This window comes from Rhipicephalus microplus, chromosome 6, assembly GCF_043290135.1.
Source record: "Rhipicephalus microplus isolate Deutch F79 chromosome 6, USDA_Rmic, whole genome shotgun sequence".
NCBI classification, from domain to species: Eukaryota; Metazoa; Arthropoda; class Arachnida; order Ixodida; family Ixodidae; genus Rhipicephalus; species Rhipicephalus microplus.
The window spans coordinates 58,908,951-58,935,742 of record NC_134705.1 but is presented as its reverse complement, the minus strand read 5'-3'; the positions used below and the strand labels follow the sequence as shown (position 1 = coordinate 58,935,742).

At 43.0% G+C, this 26,792-nt stretch overlaps 1 protein-coding gene across 5 annotated transcripts in view; it reads left to right on the top strand.

Annotated features, from left to right (window-relative positions):
• LOC119167634 (uncharacterized) overlaps nt 1–26,397 on the top strand; it is a 52,661-nt gene extending 26,264 nt beyond the window's left edge. For 2 of the 5 annotated variants that reach the window (XM_037419140.2, XM_037419139.2), the window contains exons 6-9: nt 3,292–3,419; nt 7,950–8,175; nt 18,253–18,348; nt 26,038–26,397. In XM_037419140.2, coding sequence (XP_037275037.2) covers nt 3,292–3,419; nt 7,950–8,175; nt 18,253–18,348; nt 26,038–26,084 — 497 coding nt within the window. In that variant the 3' untranslated portion in view covers nt 26,085–26,397. Of the gene's footprint in view, nt 1–3,291; nt 3,420–7,949; nt 8,176–18,252; nt 18,349–24,239; nt 24,372–26,037 lie in introns of those variants that run through there. The other 3 variants (XR_012884129.1, XM_075865993.1, XM_075865994.1) reach the window with 3 other exon arrangements.
• Nucleotides 26,398–26,792: the final 395 nt, after the last annotated feature.

Below are 26,792 nucleotides of genomic sequence, written 5' to 3'. Positions count from 1 at the left end.
GTCTGCTGGGCGCCGAGATATACAGGGAAACGTTTTGGCAGATCAGCTGGCTGCATCCGCCAGCAACGATACCGCTAATGCATCTATACCAATCCCGGCACTTGACATGAAACCTTTCCTGAAACGAAAGCTCAGAGGTTATTGGCAAAACATGTGGAACAGACACACAAGTAATAAACTACATGTTATTAAGCCACAACTTGGTCATTGGCCGCCGCTATCAAAATCGCGACACACAGAAGTAACACTTACAAGGCTAAGAATAGGACATACATACTCTACACATTCATATATTCTGTCTGCCGGTGATCCACCATTTTGTGCGAGATGTGGAGAACCACTTACAGTTCTCCACATCCTCGTCCAGTGTAATGAGTTGGACGCTCTAAGGAAAAAGCACTTTTTACTGCCCTACCGACAGCAACTCCTACTACACCCTGGGATGCTTATCGGTAAGGATTCGGTTTCTGAAATTCACTCATTGTTTACGTTCCTAAATGTTGTACATAGTTTTCACTGCACATTTCAAGGTGATCTGTAGCAGGACCTGTGGTGACTACATCTCCGCCATTGTCTTATTATCATGACCTTTTGACATTCACTCTCACTGCACATATTTCACGCCACTGTCATGATTTTAATACTTATGTTTTTACCAGCGTTAGCGTGAGGAATTTTAAGGCCACTATACAGCCACGCACCATATCATTGTTCACATCTTATGTCTCTGAAATGGCGCTCTTTGGCCATCAATTGGCCCTTGTGCCAAAAAGCATCACACACCATCAAAAGCAAACAAGAGCATTGAAACTATACAGTTAACAATTCGTACACATAATGTAATAACTAATCGAAATAATATATTACACATATTCAATGCAGTTATGAAGTAGAATTTTCATGAATGTATTTTGTGAATTTTTTTATTTAGGTCAACAACATTTTCAAGTTTGTTGAGAAGACTGGGTATTTGATAGTATGTTGCTGACCACAGGTGGTCCTAGTTCTCGGCGTTCTTATGCCAGGTGTACGGAGAGAGTACTGAACACACCGAGAAGAATCAAACATGGGGTATAGTTTGTTATTTTTTTTATGTACAAGAGTAGCTTGTAGTAATATATTTGGTTTGCTTGTAATAAGAAATATTTGGAAAATAACGGATGTGTGCTGAAATTTTGTGGGTGATGGTAGTATCCTTCGATTAGTCGTAGTGCTTTTTTCTGTAACCTGAGTAACGTCTTATAGTTCTGTGCTGTCGTTGTTCCCCAACACGACACAATAACTTAGCCTGGAGTAGAAGAGTGTAGAATGCTTTCTTTAGCCAAAGGGGTAATAAAGGAAACAGTCTGTACATACACCTAACGCTTCTACTTAGGTCTGCTACTAGTTTATTTATGCGTTCATTCCAAGAAAGGTCTTCCTGGAACCACACGCCTAAGAATTTTTGTACTCTTACTTGTTCTAAAGGCTGGCCCTCAAGGGAGACATTTATACTTATGTTTCGTGGCTTGTTGATAGGCGCAAACAACACAAATTTAGTTTTACTCGCATTTAGCCGCAACTTGTTTAGTTTAAGCCAGCAAGACAACTTATTCAAATATGTGTTCATGTCAACACATATTTGAATAAGTTATCTTGCTGGCTTAAACTAAACCAGTTGCGGCTAAATGCGAGTAAATCTAAATTTGTGTTGTTTACATTGAAGTTCAGGGATGGAGTAACCAGCAAAGAAAATATTAGGGTCGTCAGCATACCTGATTAATTTAGGAGAAACCGGAATATCACATAAGTCGTTAACATAAACTATAAACAAGAGAGGGCCAAGTATCGATCCTTGTGGCACACTGTTGTTAATATTGGCACGCGGAGATGTCTCTTGATTGATGGCAACATACTGATAGCGCTCTGTTAAGTAGATCCGAAGTAATTTATTATCAACACCACACACACCATAGTTATTAAGTTGTTCTAAAAGAACATTGTGGTGCACGGTGTCGAACGCTTTACGAAAATCAACAAAAGTACGAGCGTATTTTGTTCTTTTTCAAAATTGCTTGGTATCTCATTATTTATATTCAGTAATGCAAGCTCGGTAGATTTGTATTTTTGAAAGCCAAATTGAGCATCACTTATGACATTGTACTATGCAAAAAATGTTTGTAATCTAATATTAATAGCACTTTCAAAAACTTTTGACAGAATCAGAAGTAGCGATATAGGTCGGTAATTTGCAATTTCTTGCAATAGGATGGAAAGGTGGGCTAGTTGGTAATCCATGATTGTTCAGCGAACTGGGAGCGCGGGAGTGACACAGATATGAAGCAAAGAGGAGGCATACAGCACGAGCACTCAACTAACAACTGGTTTATTCTCGCATTAGAAGGACGTATAAGTACACAATGGTGCACATGTCAAGAGGGATAAGATGATAGTGTGAGCAGCAAGTGTGGCGTTCATTCGAAGCACTTGTCTGCGTTGGCTTTGTTACTAACTGCTTTAGGTTCTAATGATGAACAACACTAAGATAATCACTAGTTTCCGCTGAGTTATGCTGAGTTACTGAGAGGAGCGATAAACTAGCAGCTTGCAAGGAATGACAGCGCGCCCTTGCTGGCGAAGTACAACGCCGATGCTGGCAGTGTCTGCTAGGGAGTTCCTTGATTGAAAAAACAGACTGCTCACGCTGCAGAATCGTTCATCGGCCATGCCATATATGTAGGCACTGGATCTTGATCTGGAATGAGGTGCCGGTGGGACATTGCTCTGGTGCGTAGCTGAATAATAAAGATTTGCAGCAGGCACATTACCTAAACGCAGACTGCATCCTGTTTTGTCCGGGCACAGTGATTCTTCTACAAGTTCACCAGAAGCCACACAATTACATCTTGGTGGCATTGAAGCATGATGGCCCGGCTGTAGGTTATCACACACGCGCCATAGCATTTCGGGGCAGTGGATATGAAACATTGGAGTGCCAGTATGGAGAGACGTGTGACATTATGTGCAAACCGCCTTATGCTTTGTGAGCTAAACTACTCATGCTCACGGTTAAAATGCCGGCCACGAACTTTTCCACCGTTCCAAACACCGCTTGTCGTGACTACCTAGTCTTTCTCGTCATGTAGACATGGCTTCATTGCAGTACGGTTGTGTTTGAGGTGATTCATATTGCTTCCAATTTGTTGCCATTGCACTCATTCCTTTGCTGTGGCAAAAAACTGCAACTTGTCTTTTTTTACCTGACTTGTCACTTATAATGAATTTCTATTCATTCGGGCTTTGTCTTTCCAGGTGAGCTCGAGTCTGTTGATCTTAGCAGCATGGGTGAGCAAGACATGGAGCATGAGCGCGTAGAATATCCTTGCATGAAAGATGACATCGAAACTCCCGAGATAGGATCTGCCAGAGAGGATGGAAAGGTAATTGGATCTATTGAGTTAGGGTAGCCTGTTTAAAATTTAAAGAGCTAACTTAGTGGTCAACCCAGGTGTCGTGAATTTGCTACTAAACAACACAAAACAGCGAAAACAAAGAATGCCACATGCACTCAGCTTACTGCCCAGAAACTTCATTAGGAAACAATGTGGTAGTATTTTCTCAGTGAAAGCTGTTATGAAATCACAGCAGCCGATTTTGGTGACATAGTTGTTTCCTGCCGCCGCCACTGGTGTTTGTAATAGCTATCATGCCCAACGAAAAAAAAAAATAGGGCGGGGGCGTTCAAGTGGGATTTCAACCTTCTTGCTGTATATGGCAGTCGAGTAATCTACCACAGAGCCGCAGCACTGCTTGAAGCTTTGCAAATAGGCCCTATAAAAGTTTCATTTCAAGCAAGGAATTGCGTTACCTGATTCAGTATAGCTTGGCATCACTCGATGCAAATTGCCAAATAGTGGGTGGTTTAAAGGCCAACCCCGGCAATTTCTCGACTTCATTGAATCGCAGTGAAATTGGCTCGGTACGTTCATTTGCACGTTTCCATCATTTATGCCAAACTGCAGGCTTGACAAATGCACAGATTGTTTACAGGTGGATTTCATTTGATTCTCTCAAATCATTCGCCTGGCTTCCCACAATCGTTGGCAACATTGCATACGTGGCATCACTCAGAGCAAAGCGACGCAAGTGAAGGAACCAGTGTGCCACTACGGTGTCTGCTCATCAGCAGTTGATCATGTGTGTTCATGGCCAGTGCTTCACTGGTTGGGCATGCAATTTTCAGTTCCACATGGATGAGTGTGCGATGGGTGGCAAGTGGTGCTGCATTGTGGGCTGCATACGATTCCCCACATATTTACTATAACGTTTTCTCATCAGTAGCAGTTAGCGATTAACTTTTTTATATGGCAGTGGTATAGTTAGCAATGCTGGCTTACTATTGACCATTATGGTGACATGCGCAATTTCTAAATGTGAAACATTTCATTGCGAATTCCAAGCACTTCTCTGCCCCGCTGCGGTGGTCTAGTGGCTAAGGTACTTGGCTACTGACCCGCATGTCGCGGGATGGAATCCTGGTCGTTGGGGCTGCATTTTCGATGGAGGCGATAATACTGTAGGCCTGTGCGCTCACACTTGAGTGCCCCTTAAAGAACCCCAGGAGGTCGAAATTTCCGGAGCCCTCTGCTACGGCATCTCTTATAATCATATGGTAGTTTCGGGACGCTAAACTCCACATATCATCATCAAGTACTTCTGGTGTCTGTCTGTCTATCTATCTATTTATATCCATCTATCCATTTCACCCACTCGCACATAACACTAATAACAAGAGCTTAATTTGGGCGAGTTGTTTCATCGTGGTTATGTTCTAGTAACAGCGCGACAACTTCAGGAAGAGACAAAAAGGACAGGAAAGAGCGCTGACTGTGAACTGAATTTTATTGAAGGTGCTATGACCGCTTTTATACAGAATACAAAAAAAAAATACAGTGCTCTTGCATGACTATACATGTGTGACCATGATAATATAATCTTAACTGCAAAAAGAATACTCTCTTTCGGAAACGATAAGTGAAGGTGTACTGATGCATTGATCCTTGGCCTTCCTGATAAAAAATGCTTCTAAAATTTCTCTTTCGTTTTCATTTTTTGTTCTTGCTTTTTTAAAAAACTGTGCTTTATGAAACGTAGGACTTCACTTACATTCTTTACAGTGTACGGCCACAAGACTACCATAGCCATTCTTAACATTTAACGCATGCTGTCTTGCCCGATCATTGAAGCATTGCCCCGTTTGTCCTACGTTTACTTTTCCACATGTCAACAATATCTCATACACGACATCGGATTGGCATTCAGTAAACCTATTCTCGTGACGAATGGTGCAAGATTGACTATTCCTGTTGCTGTTTAGTACACACACTTAGAAAGCTTGCAAGGGGCGGAAAACAACAAACAAATTTTTCCAGTCCTTTTTGTATCTTCCTGAAGTTGTCGAGCTGTTACTAGAACATAAACACAAATAAGTGTGTTGTACTTCATTGAAGAGGAATGATACTTTTAGGTTGCCTCCAAGTGCACCCAAATTACAGCTGTCTTCATCCAAGAGAACGAGTTGAGAGAGAAAACGAAAGAAAAAGAGGGTTAGAAAGATTTTGAGTGACAAGGCTGAAGAGGTTGGCTCGCTTAAATTAATCGGCTTGATGACATCCATGGCAATGTGCAAGGGATGCCCAAATGTGGCCCTCAGCAAGTGCTTCCTTCTGGTATAGACATGTGTTCTAATGGCAACACCTTTACAAAAAGCGGGCAACCGTGACATTCATGAGCTCAATTCTGGTCATGACAAGTTCAGGCTTGGCTACTCATTACAAGCATTAGGTGTAGTGGGATGCTAGTGAGGCTGGAAGAAGTAACAAGGCAAGCTGTGGGCTAAGCGTAACGGTCAATGTCTAGAATATCCATATGGACTAGGCTTGTGCGAATAGTAAATTTTAGGTTTGAAGTGAAGAGTGATTTTGGTCGTACAGTTTCAAATCGACTTTGAAATTACATATTATTCAGAAAAATTGGCATATTTGTCATGGCCCAATTAATCTGTCATTTGTTACATTTTCAAATTTACTATATTTAGAGCATAGAAGCCAGTGCAACAAGCTTTTAAACCTAAAAAATGATGAATTGGTGTGAGAATAATATGTACATTTAACCTTGAAGTAGGACTTCGCGGCTGTGCACATTTCTCATGAATTGGTGTCTTTACCGTTTAGCAACCCGCTACTGCAGTCAAACCACATTCACAGGGAAGTTACATGCAAGCTTATTTGCACTGAATAGGTGCTTGTGCACCTTAGCACCGTTTCACTGCAGTGAAACCACCATTACAGGCATTTACATGTGGATTAGCATTTTGTTGAAACCAGCAATAATAAAATCAGCAGAGAAAGCGAAAAAAATTTCGTCTTGTGGCAATTAAATTGGTGCGAGAATGTAGCAGAAAGAACAGGAAATTGACTAAAAACACACTTTATTGTCATAAGTCAATACTAAGCTTGCTTTGCTGAGCCTTTCTCTGCAACACTTTCATAGCTTATGACTCGCATTGTAAAAAGTGGTCCACCACTACGTCACCATTGTGCTCGCCAAAAACGAGCTAATTGCATCGAGGGCATTCAAGACATCCTGCGGTGTCGTACTTTTCTTTGGCTGTTCTGTTTTTAAATCATTAGGATTACCTGCCTCACACACACTACTGATGATGGCTTGATCGGTCATTTCTTTATGCAAGATAACGTCTTGATCCTCGCAAAATGCACTCATCGACAGTTCCCACGTGATGTACTCCCATTTTTTTGTTTGAGGCGGCAAAAAGTGTGACCGTTTAGCTTGAGTGGTCACACTTTCGACGTTTTGTTGAGCGGCAGAAAGAAGCGTGCTAGTCCTCCTGTTGGCCATCATGACCACACATGCACCCCAAGAGCGAGCAAGACGCGCACACGCAACACCATGCCAGAATGCGTGAAACAGCTCTGGGCCCGTTTCCAGTCAGAAAACAAAACTAATTCGAGCCGGCGTGGCGGGCGTCGCGGAGCAGTGGAGACGGGCGAAGGGGTTGTTATCAAGAGAGGAGAGCAGACTTGCGAGAGAAGAACAAGAAGTTTGTTGCCGCATTACTGCGCGCTTGCTCATAGCTGTTGACCACCTGGCAGCCAACTTGCCGCTTTGGGCGTCCTGGTATTCAGCTGTGGAGATGGTGAGTATTTCGTGGGCGGCGGTGATGGCTACATGCGTGCGAAACTGTTTTCACGAGGCCCACTTCGTCGACGTCGGGCCCGGTGCCGAGTCTGAAGCTTCCGAACAAGACCACTGCGGCAACGATTCGTGGTAGCGCGTCGTTGACTACAACGTGGGAAAGCGGATAGGACATCTGTTGCGATGGTTTAATTACAGCCGATGATAATGCCGACACTGCGGAACCGTGCACGAATCGGGGCATTGTGAATGAAGTACGTGGCGAGAGCGATTTGGAGGAATCTGATTGCGAGAACGACGAAACTTTGGAACCAGTGCCTCATGCAGCTTATGCCATGGGCCTCGGCGAACGAGCACCCTGTCGTTTTAAATGAACTCGAGACCACCCTTATCGCTTCTGCTCTTCGATACACGAGCATCACGGACTTTTTGAGACAAAAAAGGTTTGTGTTTTCACTCGCAACTTTTTTTAAAAGCTGAGTTTCATTTACTACGAACTTCAAGATATAGCAAACGGATTCCGTGTCACATTCAGGTTATAAGCGGGCTCGACTGTATTCGAATATTTGCACAAGCCTAATAATCGCACATTCTGCCTTCACTTACAGCTTTACTTTTATTGCACTTATCCTTGTGCCATTCATAAACGTGCTTGCATTTAAGGTGTGCTGGAGTCATTATAGCATCATACGATACAGAACTACACGTTATTGATAATCATGACTGACACCTTCAATGCATCTGCTTCTCCATAGATCTATGCAGGCGAGAATGTCTGGGTCAAGAAGCGGGACTGGCAGCTACTGTTCAATGCTCCTACAGACATCAGGTTCTGCTCCATTGCTGCTTCGCTCTTCTGGACGAACAAGGAGCTGTCGGAGCGTAGCGTCACCGGAACAGCTAACAGGTCACGCACACCTCAAGGCACGCGGGCCGAAGCGAGGCCGCCACTCACCCCCGAGAAGGTAGACTCCGTGAAAGGTGCGACAGTGTCTTCTCTCGCCTCGCTTACTGCAACCTGTGAAGCATGTAGACTACTCCCCCTAGTCTTGTGACAAGACCCAATAACTGAAAAGAAAATTGTGGGCCAGTGCCTTTTGTTGGTTTTATTTAGGGTAATGCCTGTAAGCTTTTTACTGGCCACGAAGTGTACATAGGCACAAAAAATAAATTACCGTATTTACTCACATATTTCTTGCACTTTTTTTTCGCAGAAAACTGATGAAAAGTTGGGGGTGCGAGAATTACACGAGCGAAATTTTACGCAAACACATACGGAGCGAGAAAAAAACGAAATGGCCGCAAATCGGGATTCTCACACTAGCAACTAATTACAAGTTTTGAGAAGTGCCAGTCAAGACTTACCTTAACAATAAAACCACAGGTTTAACACAAGGCAAGATTTATTTGTGACACAAAAGCGGCAAGCAAATAGTACCGAGTTTGGAATACCACGCAAAGCTTGAAGGCGTTGCAGGCATAGCATTAGCGTTTGCACTCAACCAAAGCCAGCAAAAGATTAGCGTATGACATCAACCTCGGTATGATGGACATCCAACACAGAATCGTCCGCAGTTACCTTCCGACGAAATAGTTTTAGAATCCATCCCAGTCTGAGGCGCACGGAAGACCCAGCACATCTTGGTGGCTTTCAGTTGCTTGTGCTTTCGTCGCCAGTAGCGAGCACAAAACTCGTTGACTCAAAAGTACCTACTAGCGGCCCTGTTGCCATTCTTTAGCGCATGATCAATCACTTTCAACTTAAAAGCAACAGTGTAGGTCCCGTATCGGCCCATCGCATAACCGCATAACAAGCATAGAGTGCACTAATACGCTGCAATGCACACTTGTCACTTTGGCTTGGCTTAGCTTGGATTGAGCCTTCGTGCATTAATACTACACAAAACGCATAAGAGATGGCACCTGGCTGTCGTGTGCTATCATCATCAGTGGTTGGAAGGAGCAGACGACATTAGGGCTGCAATTTTCCGGGCTGCGAAAATTACTCGCAAAAAAAAAATCTTATTTTTGTTGGCCAATGTGGGGGGTGCGGGAATTATGTAAATGCAAGGATTATGCAAGTAAATACAGTAGTTCAAGTGCAGTTAGCGTTATATATAACCGTAGATTATTTCAAACTTTAAAAAATTTATAAGTTCTGCCCACAGCAATTGCCATCCTATGCAAAAATATTTGCACGCATGCTTGATGCCATAGCATTTGCTATTCTTTGCAATGTTAAATATTTCTACTGATTGCAGGCAATCGAATTTGACCATAGCAATGTGCGTTGTTGTTGCGTGCTTTAAATAGAACATTTTAATTGTTGTTGCAAATGTTATCAAACATTCTGACATCACCACTTAGCCAAAAATATTATCTTAGTCAAAAAAGACACTGTTCCGATGTGCAGAGCATTTAAATTAGTATTGTGTAAAAAATACATTTGCTTTGAACGAAGCTCATGGTACTACTCCCTTACGCAAATGAAGGGCTAGGCAGGGCACTTCCGTGAATGGAACTATGTTCTTTTCTTAGATTTTGAGTGATCGTATTGGTCTGTGGAACAATCCTCAATTGAAAACAGGCTGTAGCTTTACAAAGGAGTTTGTCATGTCTGAATTTCTCATGTCTTGATCAGAATTTGGAGACACGAATTCAGCATAGCGTGCTCACCTGAGGGCAGGCTAGGAGGGTGCTAAGGGTTGGGACCTGCCCGCACTCCCCCTTCGCAAAATTTAGATGGAGTAGGATGTACTCAGGACAAAGAATAAAAATTGGTGTTTTTCAAGACCTTCAACAAGGGCCTCCCTCCCTGCAAAACATTCCTGGCTACAGGGCTGCCCTGTAATTTAGAGCCTAACAAAGCCAGCCTGAGTCTTCTCTGCAAATTGATGACACAGTGCTGAGATCTGCTCCAATTGCCACGGTTTGTGATGTCACGAATCAATTCACTTTGACCCCTTTGCAGAACAGTTATTGAAAGATGGATGCTGTTGTCAGCAGCAACAAGGAGGTGCTTGAGGATGCATGCCTGCTCACTGGTGTGTCTCACCTGTGCTAGAAAATCTTACTGTGGACCGTATTCCAGTATACAATAAAAGGATCTATGGCTGTGTTTCAATTCTCAGACAGCACATAGACAGTCTAGGATGACTGCTTAGAAGACAGCTTCGAGCCCATGCTGTCCGAGAAATGGAACACATTTAGACTGCTTTCACGCAACATTGCACTACCTCGCGTCGAGAAAGAAAAGCTAAAATAAACAAACGTAACAGTTGTATTTTCTGGCTTATTTCGTGTTGAAATCGAAAACAAATAAACGTTACTCACATTGAGCATCTGGGAAAGCGTCAGCTTGAGTGCAGATGACCATTCCGGCGATATCCGATCTATCTGAGCGATTCGATGAGCCGCCATCTTGTTTAGACGGCAAAGTAGCCTGCACCGTATTTGTCTACGATGCGGTCTTCTCGGAGCTGTCTATTTTGCCGGCTACGTGAGAATTAAAATAGGACTTAAGATGGCCGCCGTCCATTTAGCTCTCTATTTAGCCGTCTACGATGAGTATTGGAACACAGCCTAAAACATATTAGCATAGGTCGGTGAAATCACTCATGAGTCGACTCACATCCAGCCGTGAGTGTCAAACCAGGTGAGTAATAACTTTGTGAGCCCGAGTGAGTCGGATTCAAGAAAATTTTCGTGAGTCCGAGTCAGTTTGGCCCAGAAAAATTATGGTGAGTGTGGGTCCGAGTCAGTCCAAAGTGCAAAATATAGTGCTTGAGGGAGTCTGAGCAAGTTACACTTTTTTTTGCCCTCATAAGATCCTATCGTGTCATCTTTAGCATTACTGTCCGTCTTACCTGAATTCACATTTATGCTCACGTCTGCTCACAGGCATTCAAAACAGTGTCATTCTGTCGTTAATACATCAATTCAATATTTATTAATTAGAAGTGTGAATTATCCTCCCCCCCATCAACTATTCCACAGAATTTCTTTATTATTATATATTTTGCTGTCATTTCTTCCAAGAAATATTAGCTTACTGGTGTGAAGGCACTTGGAACTCGTTTTTGAAGATACAATGTCAAACGGCACCAAGAAGAGCACCGATTACGAGAGATACTGTTGTTAAAGAGCATTGACACCACAGTCTTAGAAGCTAATTTTTGGCTGATGGACTCATGAGTCCACTCACTCGAACTCACTCAGATCAAGCTGTGAGTATAAGTCTGAGTGAGTCTGGCTGAAGAAAACTTTGATGAATGTGGTTCCAAGTGAGTCCGGATCAGGCAACTTTTCGTCAGTCTGAGTTCGAGTGAGTCCAATGCTCGAAATATATTTCACGAGTGAGTGTGAGTGAGATCCACAAGCTTTGCCAACTTATGGATATCGGTGCAGCAAATACACACCAGCAGAGGAATAGACTGCATTAGGTTCCTACAAAAATGTCACATTTTCGTGACAAGGACAAAGTAATGAATGCAATAGAAAAAAAATGGAAAATGTCATGCGGAGAATGGCAAGCAGATCAAAACGTACAGTGCTGCTCACACACATACAATGCACGAAAGCAACACACACACGATGAGAGCGAAATAAGAACATTCACAGCTCGAAATTTAAGGTTCAGCTCAAAGAAAACGACGCCCGCAACGTACTCGCAGGTACAGACTGGATGAGTGTGAGCTAACAAGTGTCACATTGTTACTCCGCTGAGTTTGAAAAATGTGCTCTTTCACTAATGCAAAGTAACCTTCATACGCTCAGTAACTAGAACACAGTCGTTCTGGTGAAAGCACAAGAAGTACCCCTCACCCCCACCGCGAGATAAATGCGCGCGCACTGACATCTATCCCCCACAACAAAAAGTATGTGCGGGGAATGAGCGCATGTGCTCCTGCGCCATCACGAGCAGGGTGCCAAGCACACCTTTTGCATCATTTTGCTGATAATACTGAGAACATGCTGATATTTCCTCCTTGATCCAAAACTGCCAGCAGTATTTTGTGTATATAAATACATGGCCGTTTGAACGTTAAAGGACGTGCACCTTAATGGACCTGCGGTTGATGCAGCGCTGCTGAGCGAGAGGTCCCTCATTCAATTGTGCGTGTCAGAAAAATTTTTTTGAATTGGCATTTTTTTTCATGTCTTTTATAAATACATACAGATACATATACATATACTGCACATGCCGGTGATGGCAAAAACCATTAGCAGGGTTTATGCGGGCTCGTGAAATCCTTGAACACCTTTGAATTTGAAAAGCTTGTTCACAAGGCCTTAAAAATGCTAAAATTTTTGCAAATTCTTGAAAACTCTTGAATATTCTTTGAATCTTCTAATACCAAGCAGCAGGAAATAGTGGATATTGATATGAAAATTCTGGAGCATCAACTAGGCATAGTGTAATATCATATTCATTCGAATCTGGACCAACCCCATTTTTATGTTGACCCCCAAAAGCGCGAAGCCTTACCTCAAACCTAGGCCGAACAAAACAGCAAGGACAGCTTTCACAAAGAGAGAACATTTATTGAGCATGAAGGTGAAATAAAGCAGTCGGTTCATGGTGCAAATTACTTGGGAAACACACAGTCGCTAGTCCTGTTGTGTTTCTCTGTCGTCATTCTTTTTTTTTTGCGCTGCTTCTAGTTATTTGCATCATAAAGCTGTCGCGCTCATTCCAAGTCGTTGTCGCTGACTTCTTTGTCGCAGTCTTCAAACAGTGCGCAATTCTTGGTGCCATCAAGCACATTGAATGTGCAGCACTTCGTAAAAAAGCACGCAATCAAAGTTCCCGAATTGTTTTCGTTCACTCCAAATTCCCGCCCGGTCTGAACGTTGGACAACGACTCCGTGGCTCGGAAAACTTTCCTTTTATAAGCAGCACTAATATGACACTGCCTGTTTGGCACCATTGAGATACACCACACACAGGACCACTCAAAGTGTGACTCGAAATGGTGGCGGTTAGAAAAAGAAGAAGACGCCTAATTTCTGCAGCCCAGTAGGGAGCACGGCGCAGCGCCTCCAAATGACAAATGCTGCTCGCCTCAACATCTCACCTACAGTGTACCTAAACACTTGCCACAAAGATAAAAATAGCAGCCTCACATGTGTACTGAAGCTAGGTGTTGGATTGGCTACTAACGACTCTAAACTGTCTAAGTGGCACTAAGTGTGCACCATCTTTCTCGATGAAAAATGGCCCGTTTTTCAAAATCCTCAAATCTAAGCCAACTCTGCAGTTTGATTCAAAGAAATTTGAAAAAGACTTTCGGCCTAGATTGGAATAAATGCGGTAAGTGTTCCGAAGACTTTCCTATCTAAATGTATGGGTGGAGGGACCTTAGTCAGGCAGAGGTAATCTGCCTTTAGTCCCTTCAACCTAGGAAAATCTTTGTTTTTGTATAAATAAACAGTGAATGAATGAATGAAATAATAAAATTTGTCTAGAAAGGAAATGTCATTGGAGCCATGTCTTTAACGTCTGCTGCAGTGATATTACCCTTTTTTTTGATGAATTCAAGCTATATTTCAACCTCTATTCTCCCCTGAACATTTTTTAATAGGGTTTCTAACAGACAATGTGCTCCTTGAAAATTTGCACACATAATCTTGAAAGTTATTGACAACCCTTGAATTTTGGTCATATAAACAAGCATGAACCCTGATCAGAAAGTGTTCATATAATTGCTGTCACAATGAAGCATTTCTGTGCTTGCCAGGTTCTTTGTGCGGTCAGGTGGGCCTGCCTATCGAACCTCTTACATTCGCAGCTGCAATAACCGGCTATGATGCTAGCACAAAGGGGTCTACAGACAAACTTTAATTCACTGTTAATGCTACCTGCGTGTTAGTTAGCGATGATATTCATCCGTGCGCTACTCCACTTTGATAGCTAGTAGTCGTGTCAGCCTGTACTGTACATGTAATGAAACGATACACTCATTCCGTTTTTTCCACGTTTCCAACGAAACAACTACAGCGCACAGCTGTTCCTTAATATGCTGACTGACGAGCACATGTTGAATTAGGCTCTATCCTTTTGCCTGTCTTTTGATGGATTTTGTCTTGCAATTCCATGAAATAATTTGAAGCAGCATGAGGAAGATCAGGCATGAAGAGTGAGGGCTTTTCCAGGCATTGGCTCCACAATTAGAAAGAACACTTGGATCGTTGACGTTGCACGTCTTCACTCCGGGTGGTATGCGCCACTCCGAACACGCTAGAGTAGTGTTGATGACACAATGTGCCGAAAGCCCATGTGCTTTTGGACGTTCTTTTCCCTCGAAATAAAATAACTTCCCAAGTGATGGACGTCATTCAAATTTGGTCAAAAATACTTGTGCATACTGAGCAATCAAATAAAGAAAACATTTCGAGCTTAGAAGTTTCGTTTCAGTGCCTTTTTAAGCTTGTTGCTCAGCAAGGGGTGGTGAAGACAGAGGCGTGAAAGCCTAACAGATCCATAACGAGCTAGGTGCCCGCTAGCTCTGCTGCGACCCAGCCTTGTGCATTTTGGTGCAAGCTTTTCAAAAAAAAATTTATGACAAACAGTTACGAGAAATACTTGCACAGCCTACAGTTACAGTATTGTGATTAAAAGCACAAGGTAAGGCAAATGTTAAAAAAAATCTTTTTGTTTTCTTTGAAATTGGAGAAGGCTGTCCCTTTTGTGCATATTTTCCACGTTCATGCTTTTCTTAAGCGGCATTTTTTGTGGCTCAGAACCACTTTTCTGGAAAGCAAGTAGCGGGTGAAAGCCCACCCTAGCACAAGCCCCTCGTATGCGCTCTGTGTTTACGGTCTATTTTTGTAAAAAAAAAGTTCATGTAATTTGTAAAGAAAACTGTCCGGTAACCTTTAAGGCCGTCTGAAGACACTGTGTCTTTATTTATTTATTTATTTACTGGTGACCTGCATCGCCATGTAGGCATTACGTAGGGAAGGGGGGGGGGTAATAAAGATGTTCACACTTTGTCTTCGGAGCGCATCGTTACGAACACTTTCAGCTCCTAGCTTCATTACGCCTTGTCTTTGCCGTGCTTGTTGATAAGCTTAGATGCTGTGGGTAAAGAAGGTCTCCAGGAAGTGTAAACTTCATGGAAACCCGTGCAGTTCTCTTGTAGGTGTGAATAAAAGCCAGTGACGTACTGAGGCGCTAAACAATGACCTAGCAAGCTCTTCATTGTTGAACCTCTCGGCCACTTCTGTGCCTTGTGACAAATCACATACATGGTGACAATGAGTGTGCTCTAATAGAGATGACTATTATTTGTGATGCAATTAGACTGCATAGTGTGTGAAAATGGCCCGGTGTAAATGTTGAGTTAATGGGAATGGAGTTGCGGTGTCTTTGATGTCTTTGTTTAGATTCAGAGTCATGGGGATTGCGACTTTGAATATTGTTCTTGCATTTAATCATGGTAGTATTGCTCGAGCCCAAGTTTGGAAATAGTTAGGATAGAAGCCTAGCCAAACTACAAGTAATTTGTTGGAAAACATCGACCACACTTTTTAACAACTTGTATCTCAGCCCTTCCAGCCTTGAAATTTTCAGTTTTTTTCAGACACATTTTTAGTACGTATTTTACTAATACTTAGGAGCTTAGAGGACCACAAACAAAAAGTTTAGTCAGTGCTGTAAGTATTTATGGTTTTACAGACATGACATCAAATTAGGTCGTCATAGCCCTGTAGTCATGAAATGACAAAAATGGTAAATTTGTTCCTGCCATGCACTAGAGTACACAAAATCTGAACCAGTTTAGTATTTGACACTGTGGAAGCTCTTAAAACGATTTCGAGACTTCATTCCAAAAACACCGCTTTCCCATCTCTGCTTCCCTGCCTCGTCATCACTCATGACTTCGGTCAAACTACTTCTTTACATCTCTGAGCTCCGCAAAAATGATACGGTGGTGGTGTCTATTGCAGTAAGGATAATTGAAAAATACTTCTCTAAGAATGAGCAGGTTTGGTTTTGTTTTCAAGGTTTCGGAAAAATATTTTTGTGCTGTCGTTCAGGGCCAAAAGGGCTAGACTATTTTTCCTATGCAGTTGGTGATTAATTGTGATCGCAGAGTCTAACATGCCAGTTAGATTTTTTAGCGCAGTTTCACCTGAGTGTAGTCAAGTGTGGTACAAAAATGCTGTCATAATATTTAATATTTTCATGGCTAAAGGCCGGGCAGGCAGGCAGAGGACGACAAAGTGATGAGCGTGGACAGCAACCATGGTTCCTCCGAAAAAGACGGCGTCAAAGCGGCTGCTCTTTTTTTGTGGTGGAATAATTTTCTTGCATGCGTGAAAGAGTTCTGCTCGCATAAGCAATTACTCGTTCGGCGCCATCCTGCCACTGCACGAGTGCAGCTCCTAAGCCGACATTGCTGGCATCGATGTGCACTGTTGTCGGGGCATCGTCATTGAAGTGTGTGAAGACTGGTGGCTTCTGAAGGCGTTGCCGCAGCTCGTCGAATGATTTTTGGTGTTCGTCATTCCATACGAATGCGAGGTCATGTCTGGTAAGGCGGGTCAACAGCTAGGCAATGCGCGAGAAGTTCTCACTGAAGTGTCAGTTGTAAGCACAGAGTTCTAAAAATGGTCTGACCGCCTTTTTGTCAGTTGGTGTTGGAAAATACGTAACGGCAGCTATTTTTCCAGGGTCATGCCGCACACCTTCACTGCTGACAAGATGTCTCAGAAACAGAAGCTCTTCGAAGCCGAAGTGGCATTTTTGCGGCTTAAGTGTTAGTCCGGCGGAACAGATAGCTTGAAATACTGAGTGCAGTCCCTCGACGTGTTCGTGGAATGTGGCAGAAAATACGATGATGTCATCTGAATACACTAAGCACGTCTGCAACTTCTGGCCTGATAGTACGGTGTCCATTTGTCGCTGAAACGTTGCCAGTGCTGAGCACAAGCCAAATGGTGTCGTATTCATTATGGTGTCACTATGTGTAAAAAAAGTAATTTTGCTGCTTTGTTATGGACAGAAGTGAAAACGCTGTGCCAGTTGCGCCATTCTGTGCCAATCTGACCCCCTGTTCCAGGCTGCACATAAACGGCGATTCGGCGATAATTGTCGATCGGAAGTTAAACCAGCGAAATTTAGCCGATTATTATTGTCGACCAAGCAACACTGATGTCGGCTACACAAAGAATGTGGCCACATTCATATCCAGTGTAGTTCGGTCACGTAATTCGATTCGTTTGTGGGCTTGCTTTTTTTTTCCAAGTAGTGCTTGTCTGTTATCATCGTGATTTCCCCGCAAAAGTGGTGGCACCAACATAAGTAACTGTGAATTATACAGTGAAAGCTCGATAATTTGCACCAGCCGGGAATGCGGCATGACCATGCACTAAATGGCAGATGTGTTTAGAAGTACAGATGTGCATCTCCTGAAACAAATACTACACTACCACAGCAGATGTTGGCCAAAGTAGGCACCAGAAAGTCTTCTTTTCTTATTTTTGCCGAAATGCGGAAAAGTTATTGGACTGGCACTCCCAGTACGATCGTTTTATAGCGTGCAGTGCTGACGCCAAGGAGCATGTCGAAACTTGCTCAGTGGCTGAAGTAGCGACATGATAGACACAACCGACTTTCCACGATACATGTACGTGCTTCTCTATCGCAATCTCATTCTAAGCAACAACTGACAGTTCCACTGAAACACGGAGTGGTCGTGTTTCATCTCCTGGTTAGGTGCGTTCAGTGCGGCGCCCATGCTGTCGCTGCCGGGTGGCTCGCTCCGTCGTGCGCGCAGATTTGCTGTGTGAATTGCTCGTCCTCACTTTGCTCCGAACTGAGCGCAGATGAGCAGAGTATAGTACGTTTAATTAGCGGGGGGGATGACAAATTTCTTTTAAACACCTTTTAACCATTTGTTTAGGTGTGTTGTGTGGGAGTGTGGCATTAAGATGGGCTGTCTCTTCTAATTAAGTCATGTATTGAATAAGGTAAGGGCTGTATTCACTGCAACATTTTATTGCATTGATTGCCTCTTTTCTTTCTTTTTATCTCTTTTCACTTCTGCACAGAGCTCTTCGAAATGTACGTGGGCAAGGATTTATTTGCGGCACGGAGGCTCAGTGCCATACGCAGACACTTGTGCAGCAAAATATGCGAAGTCCGCCGTGAGTGTCTTTTTTGTTGAACCCTGTGGTTGTCAGAGGGCTCGGAAGAGTAACAGAAGATAAACATGAGACCTTTGGGTGTCCTAAGTCGAAAAACTCTTATAACTTTATCATTTTCAATGCAATTTAGGTTTGATATCTGCTTGTGCGTACTGGAAAGCTGTACTGCACATCTGTCTCCTTGAGTGCGCAGGCTGGAACGACGAGGTCGGTGCATGCAAGATGAAGGCAAGGACGCTTGTGCTCGAGCATTCATGCTTGTGCTCAAGCATTCATGCTAGAATTGGTGATCTTTGAGGCCTCAAATTCACCTGTGCAGACACCTTTTATTACCTGTGTCTAACGGGCATCTGGAAGGCCATTGAACCAATGGTCTATTAACTCAACTGTAAAACACGAGCAGCCACACGGGTGGTTTCAAAGGCTATTGTGTCTGTGTAGTCAACGGAGCATCCCACAACTCCACTAGAACTTCGATGGCTATTGAGTGACGGAAGCAGAAACAGCACGAACGTGCCAAAGTTGACAAGCGGTGACCAGCTGCTCAACAATTTAAAAACCGAACATACGTTCAGGATTATGTATAAACAATTTATTGAAATCTTTAAACAAAAATAACAGACGCATGTGTGCATTTAAGGGTATATATTTTCTTTCACTTGAGATAAAATGGAAATAAAGATCAAGATTTGCAGCGCCACATAATTTTTGCGAGAAATGCCTGAACACCTCAACGGCCATTGAAAACGGCCCTGTAGCAGTTCGACAATTCTGTAGAGTTGATGGACCTGTGGTTTTTCGAGACTCTAAGGCTTTTCAAACGTGCCCGTGTGACACAGATATAAGTATCGAGGTGGTAAAAGACACGGCCCACTGATAACCACTGTACAAACAACAAGCTCAAAGTAATGCAAGTACAGTATAACCTCACTACAATAGACCTCCATAATGAAGAGGATTTCGGACTGTTGTAAAAGCGGCTTGTAAAATCCAAGTACTGTTACAATAGACTTTTATGTAGACACTGACTGGGTCTGATATAACCAGACAGAATAGCAGGTCATAAACAGATATATTATCAGCAGGGCATAAAAAGATGTATTTTTTAGATCCTATTTTCAGTTTCTGTAGCTTTTTTCAGCTGATTCTAAAATATCTACACTGAAAACTGTGGAAAAGGGCTGTGAAAAGATTTCGTGCCTGTGGAGGTGGTGAAATTCATTGTGAAAATTTTTTAAAAAAAACTTTTTTTTTTTTTTTTAATGTATAGCTTCACAACTGCGCACCAGCATTTTAGGCTCGTTGTAAAAGTGTATCGTAAAAAGCGTTCAGTATTCAAATAGCAGATGTTTAAAATTCATTTCAAGGCCTTCCACTGGCTACTTCTACTGTGTTTTTCAGTACACCTCGCTGGTCCGATGGTCGCTCTGGGATATACGCCTCCGGGATAGCACCATCTGCTTCTTGTGTGTCGCGAGGTGACGAAGACCGTCGCGAAACACATCTTTGTGCTCACTATTGAGCATGCCATACTTTTGGAACATCGAGCACCGCGACCATGCACATCGCAGCCGGGTTCCTGCTCAAAGTCGTGGCTGCCTAACTCCTCCCCGAACTTGGCGGGCAAGACCGTTGCTCTAGCAAATATGCAAAAGCAACGAAGCCGTAATGTGCTTGTCGCAAGCGATGAATCACATCAGCTTCTGGCTCAATAGAACAGCGAATAGGCATCTTGCGCATCGGTAGCGGACTCCGGGCATGCTCGCCACGCACCGATCGCTTGGAACAGTGGTGGCAAAGGCTAGCGATTTCACGCGAGCGCCCAAACACGCGAAACGGAGTAGACTGCGCGTCTATTTTTCGTCGCCGTATTTTGGCATTACTAATTGTTAACAGACCAGAGATTGGCAGCCTTAGTTCCGAAATCGGTACGTCGATCAACAGCGCTATTTCCACCCCGAAAGTATACCAAGCAATGTTTGAAGTCGTAAGTAATACAATGTAAGATGTCTGCTAGAAAAGTCCGCTGTAAGGGAGTCCTGACCACCTTTCTGGTCTCATATTTGAGTCAATTACATCTGAATGTCTGTTGTACCAGAATCCGTAGTAAACAAAGCTAAATCAAAACCAATTAGAGAGTATGCATTGAAACTGAGCTGCCATGTGGCATAGCAGTGCGCCGGACTGGGCGCCATCTTCGTGGTTTTCGTCGTGGTTTTCACGCAGCAGACGTTTATGCTTGCCACTGTGTTTACCTTGCGTATGTGATGGGTGTTGTGTGGTCTTCCTTGACCTTCCGTGTCCTCGTGGGTTAAACTTGCGACACTACAGCGCTGAAACTTCTCCCTACCACTGTGTGTTTTATGGACTTGTACGAGTGCACAGGCCCTAGTACATTGTTGCACATCGAGCTGTGTCAATCAGCTATGGTGAACTGCATCGTGTACTGTTGCTCCAACCGCTCAAAAAACAAGTTCAACGACGAGAACTTTCAATTAGTAGGCTTCTTTTTCTTGCTGAAAGTCGTATCAGGATAGTGTGCGAAGACAACGGAGCTGTCACCAAGGTGCAGAGCTCTATGGCTTAGCAGAATTTGTCGTGAAGACTACAAGCCAGGGGCGACGCCAACAGGTGGGGGGGCTGGAGCTCCCTCTAAATTTCCGCCTGCCCCCTCGAGCAAACAGTCAAAACACAACACATATGTTCCCTATCCCCCTAAATGAACTTGCGTGTCTTCAGTGCCCCCCTCCCTTAGCACTAAAATTCCAGCACTTCCCTGGTCTCAAGTGCGAAAAACATGCGAAACGCTTGGCTGCCCATCTAGTGATAGCGGCAAGAAAGTTTGATTGGCTGAGTGCCACATTAGCGGCTGATAGCAAGCTTTACCACTTTAGCACCTGATCTCTCATTTTACGGATACCTAGAGCAAGTTGCGAACATTGAGTATGTTATGTACAGCCTACCTTTGAAACGACAACATTGCCATCACGAAGAGTTTTTATCCTTGGTGGCTCCATGAGGCCGCTTGTCACATAATTGTGAGCCTCCAGGGATTTGAAGCTCTTAAGCTGCTCCTCCTTCACAAAGGTTGTCCCGTGAACAAAATAATCGTTTATATCTGCACGATCCACGCTGGGATAAAAGCCTACATCGTTTGTGAACTGGTCGTCAGAAAGCACCAAGGGGTCGTCGCCACCGCATTTTGCGACATTGATGTGGTATCTGCTGCGCTCGGGATCATACAGTGACTTGGTGTAGTCACTGAGCTGCATCTTTTCACAGCAACAACACGGTGATCGTTAACACAGCCAGGTCAACGACTCGATCTGTGCAACATGCAGTGGTAGAGAAGAGTTCCAGCTCCGTAGTATCACGAACTTAATACACACACGGAACACCACACAACACTTATCATATACGAACAGTAAACACAGTGGCAAGCGTGAATGTCTGCTGCATGAAAACCACGGAGATGGTGCGCGGTCCGGAGCACCACTGCGCCACGTAACGCTCAGTTTCAATGCATACTCCCCGTAGGGAGGTCGGCATAACGCAGACAATTAGTAGTATGTAGTATCCGAATGTCTGTTGTAAGCAGATTTATTGCAACGAGGTTTACTGTATGTAGGTTTTTTATGCGATAGCGTTGTGCACACATATATGCTTTTTGTTCTTGGTTCCTAAGGTGCACGTTTGAAAGGGAACAGTTCGAGGAGTGGGTGGATTCTTGGAATTGGTGGGTAGTAAAGAAAATTGATGAGTGGCGAAGTGGAGTCTTTGGCGGCATTTCCACCACCACCCAGAATGGGGGGGACCCTGACTGTTTATGGTGCTTCAGGTTGAACACCATTATCACCACGTTTCTAAGCAGTAGAAGCAGCGATGGAAATTATTCATTTGTTTGTTTTATCTGCTTATTTTTTATTTGTTTATTTATGAGTACTGCAGCCCCCAATTGAGGCTTTAACCGAGTGGATATACATTTGTTAAGTTTACAAATAGGTAAAAAAAATAAAACAGCTCAGTGATGACATGCTCAGTTTGTATCGTACTAGTAAAAATACATATTGTTTTGCTGATATCATACGCAGACAGAACTGTGTGCCTTCACAGTTGTATTGAGTTTGTTTTGAAACCAAGAAATTATTTAACTTCTTGCAGGTCAATTTTTTTTTTTTGCAAAATGTGTTCGAGAAAAGTGATTTTTTTATTGAATTAAATTCTTCAGACAAATTGATTTCTGCAAAAACTTGTCTAAAATTGTTTTTTGGTCACCATGAAGTGACAAAAAGAATCTTTTTGTGTTGATACACATGCACATGTTTATTATTTTATTTGTTTATTCAAGAGTAACAGCCCCGTACATTATAAAAAAACCTATACATTTGTTAAGAAATTATGTGTTGCAATGAGCGTCTGTGTAGTTCAGAGATAAGAATATGAGTGCAAAATAGAAACAGAGAGAGAGAGCACAAAAAGCCACTTTTTATCCAATCATCATCATCATCTTGCTGCGCACCCTTATGGCATTGCCTGCTTATCAAAATTGCAATCTTAGCTTGTAAGTAAAGCCTCTTATGATGGGCTGGCATTTACCAATCCAGATTCTGATTTGCCAGTCTGACGATGATGCATAATCACCGCTTGGCTCACTGTAGCAGACGAGAAACCGTGTACTTGCACAGTGCAAGCAATGAGCACAGCCGAGCGCACTGAAGTAAATTGTGTAGTTGTAAGCATGCCCAGAAAGCAATGCAAAATTCTAAACCTGTAACAATCATTTTATGTTATCACCAAGGAAAAGAAAACTGTCTTCGTGATTCCCCGAAACAGGAAACGCAACCACAGCGGCATAGTTTGTGTCAGTCAGTGCTTGCACAGAAACAGGCATAATTGCATACTGGAAAGCAAGAAACAAGATACTAATCACAAGTACTAATCACAAGTCCGTAATATTTTGAAAGATTTTAAACCAGAAAGCCATCAGTTTTGTGGGTGTTATAAACTGCCACTGACCGAAGGACGACGATACTGAATCTAGCTGTTGCACCACCGTTATAGAGCATAAAAAAAAAAAAAGAAGGGAAGTGGCATCAGTGCTAAAAATCATTCTAAATATTTCAACGTGACAGCACCTGCCAAGCAAGAAAAATGATCGAAAAAGCCGTGCATTTAAGAACCACAGGTAATGACCTGGATATATGCCTTCAACCGTCTTGTTGAGGATGACGTAGGTATACAGTAGACTCTCATTAAAGGGGCACTAAAGGCAGCTATTAAGTTGACAATTTTTTAAATGGCTGTCCAGAAACCTCGTAATGTTACTTCTGTACCAAGGAAGGGCCTATATTGAAATAAAATCATGTTTTAGTGGTCCGCATCAGGTTAGCGGACTTCAAGTTGCCCACCTCAAGAAGCAGACCGAAAGCAGTGGGAGGCAGAGCACCAACAACGGCCATTGATCAATTTCCCGCCATTGGCTTCGAGACTGCAGAAATTTTTTTGTTTCAACTGTGCCCCGCTAGATGGCACCACCTGTCCCATGTAACCACGTGAAAATTGAATTTTTGAACCACTCTCGTCATTCCCCATAGTAACGTCCGGCAGTTCTTTTTTTCATCAAACAGAAACGGGCAAGCAGCATTTTATTGTGTCTCTTGATGTACAAAAATTTCTTTATTTAGTGCAGTTAGATTGATTACCAGTGGTTCATTGTTGGCGGTCCATCTGATGCAATTGGGGTCATTTTGAAAATGTCCTACTGCGGCGCTTGTGTTCTTGTGCATTTAGCTTAATTTCTTGGTAAGTAGAGCACTGTTGTTAATATTTTCGTTTTAGGTGTTGTCATACATTGAGCTTTCACTCTGACGAAAATTGTTATTTCACTTTAGTGTCCCTTTAAACGCAACCTGAAGGAACCAGGAATATATGTTTCGTTTAGCTGGAGTTTCATTGACTGAACGATGGCCAAGGCTGCAGAATGCAAAAACAATGCCAATCTTCTCAGAAGCACTCGTTCCAGGTAAAGGCCAACCGCAACGAAATTTCACTTGGGTGGAAAGAGCCATAAACACGTAGTATATATACAGTAAGTTACGATAACGACAGTGAAAAACCTTGCAGTCGTGTATTTAATTTATAATTGGTGCTCTAATTGTCAGCAAGCAGACGATGCAGAGCTCTAGCAGTGTGCCTAGGCAAATAAGACAGAACCACATATGACCAATACTACAGAACGTCGCCGCATCGCTCCTTGTGAGCAATCCTCCCTGTCGATTAATCGCTCTTTCCTGCATTGAAACCGCTATCAATGCAGCGTGTTTGAAATGCATCTGTGCATTTGTGCTGCCTTGGCACCGTGTAAAGACAGCGCGTTCAAAACGCGTTCGGGCTGCATCGAAGTCGAAGACAAGTCAAGTTAAGCAGCGTTTCTTAACACAGCGGTCAGACAGAAAACCTACGGAAGCCCAGACCAGCATTCGATAAGAGCCATGCTCACGCAGCTTTCTTAAGTTAACATAGAAAAAAACACGCACATCGCATCCGCGATGTGCATGCTCGTGGAGCGCAGAGCAGACAATTTTTCTGTCGTTCACGTCACTTCCGTTTAGCCATGATTGCGTAGTTTTGTCTAGTTTCGGTCTCAAGAACAACGTCGTTTGCAAGCTTTTTTCTAAGGTAAGCGCTTGTATTTCAAAGGCGACATTTGGCAGTCAGCACTACCTCTAGCTGGACTACATATATATTGACTTTTTGCGAAGTGCCAAATTTCGTTGCGGTTGGCCTTTAAGTAGCAGGTTCGTTTACCAGATTTTTGTTTACCGAGAGTTTACTGCACGTTTTCGACCATCGAAGGATTAAATCGGTTGATCCAGCCTTTTGATGCCTTGAGGTCTTCAATGTTAATTGATCTTCAGTGCATAGTTTTTTGGCATGTGCCCAAACGGTGCGGTCACTCTCAGATAGTCGCGCACCTTGCCAGTGGGCAATCTATCTCGGATGCTTGTCTTCAAACTTGGGCCGTGCTGCTGTGCTCATCGTTTTTCTCTTACCACTGTCACAGGACGTAGGACTCATTTCTTGCACATCTTCTGCGTGCTCCTCTTTGTGTTCAGTTTGCTCATTGACTTTCGAGAGAACCTTGCTTTTATGGCTTTTAATATTTCCACCTCCTTTAGCAAACTGTTAGCGCCACACAGTAGACTCACTTTCGCCGCAGTGAAGTTATCTTATGCTGGGAAAATTGGCAAGGCGTTACTAGCTGTCACTAGACGAAGCACCTTTTGTCCCTTAATTGCCTTACAATCGACCCTTTTTATCATATTTGCTCAAGTAATGGCAGCACCTGTCATGCTTCAAGCGGGGACGCGGTCCTAGTTGAAAGTACTGGGGCTTGTTTATCGTGAGTGTTCATATTGTTACGTCAAGGCATAAGAGAGCCAACACAACATTTGCCATGTCATTGTCATTGCATAAGCAAACCACGCTTGAATGGGCTATTTGTGCTAAATGACAAGCCGCCTATATTGTTGAGACTGCAATCGAGGCAAGCTAGCTTTACAATTTTGGAAAGAGTCTAAAAGTTCTGGTTTGGTTGCATCAAGTTTTGAGCATATATGTGCATCCTTAGTACACTTATTTAAAGGCTGAGTGCACAGTTCACAGTGCTGTGTATTCTTGTTTTTCCAGGAGCCAATGTTAGACGCAGGAGGTCTAAGAGCACTGGCAAAGCGTAGAGGCATGAAAGTGCTGGTGTGATCACTTTCCTCAAAACATTCTCGCATCATCCTGTGGAGCGGTTGCTTGTGAATGTGTTCAATCGTATTTTCAGTGTAGAGAAGCCATGATGGCCTTGCTGGACAACGATTTTAGAGAGTGCATTGCATCAACACCTCTTTACTTCAACTTTCAGTGGTATACCTGTCCAGCTTGAAATAAAGAAAATTGTACTTTGCTAAAAGTAATAAACAAAAAACTGCGTGATGATTAAAGGAGTGTAGTCACGTAGTCGTTCATTACCTTTCATTAAAAGATATATGATCATCATCACTTTTCTTTCTGTTCTTATTTCTCCGAAAGTGATCGCAATCACTGCTTGAGTAGTTTGACAGGGCACTTGTCAAATACTGAATTCACAGATGCGTTCACTCTTAAAGGGAACACAGAGCATGTCCCGATTTCACTATCTTACAATCAATTACCCGAAAACAAACGGGATTTTTAGCTCACAGGAGCTGATTACACATGCTCACGGTATACAAGAGGCTTGCTCTACCTATCAGGCAATCTTTTTATATTTATTGAAGAGATTATCGTGTCAGTTAATTGGAAAATTCCGTGCCAGTACTTAGGAGCTGTGTCAGTGCTTGGCAGCTTAAACATGGAAATGTGGTGTACGCTATATTGAGCTGATAAATAAATAGAGGGAAATTTTATCCAGGTGC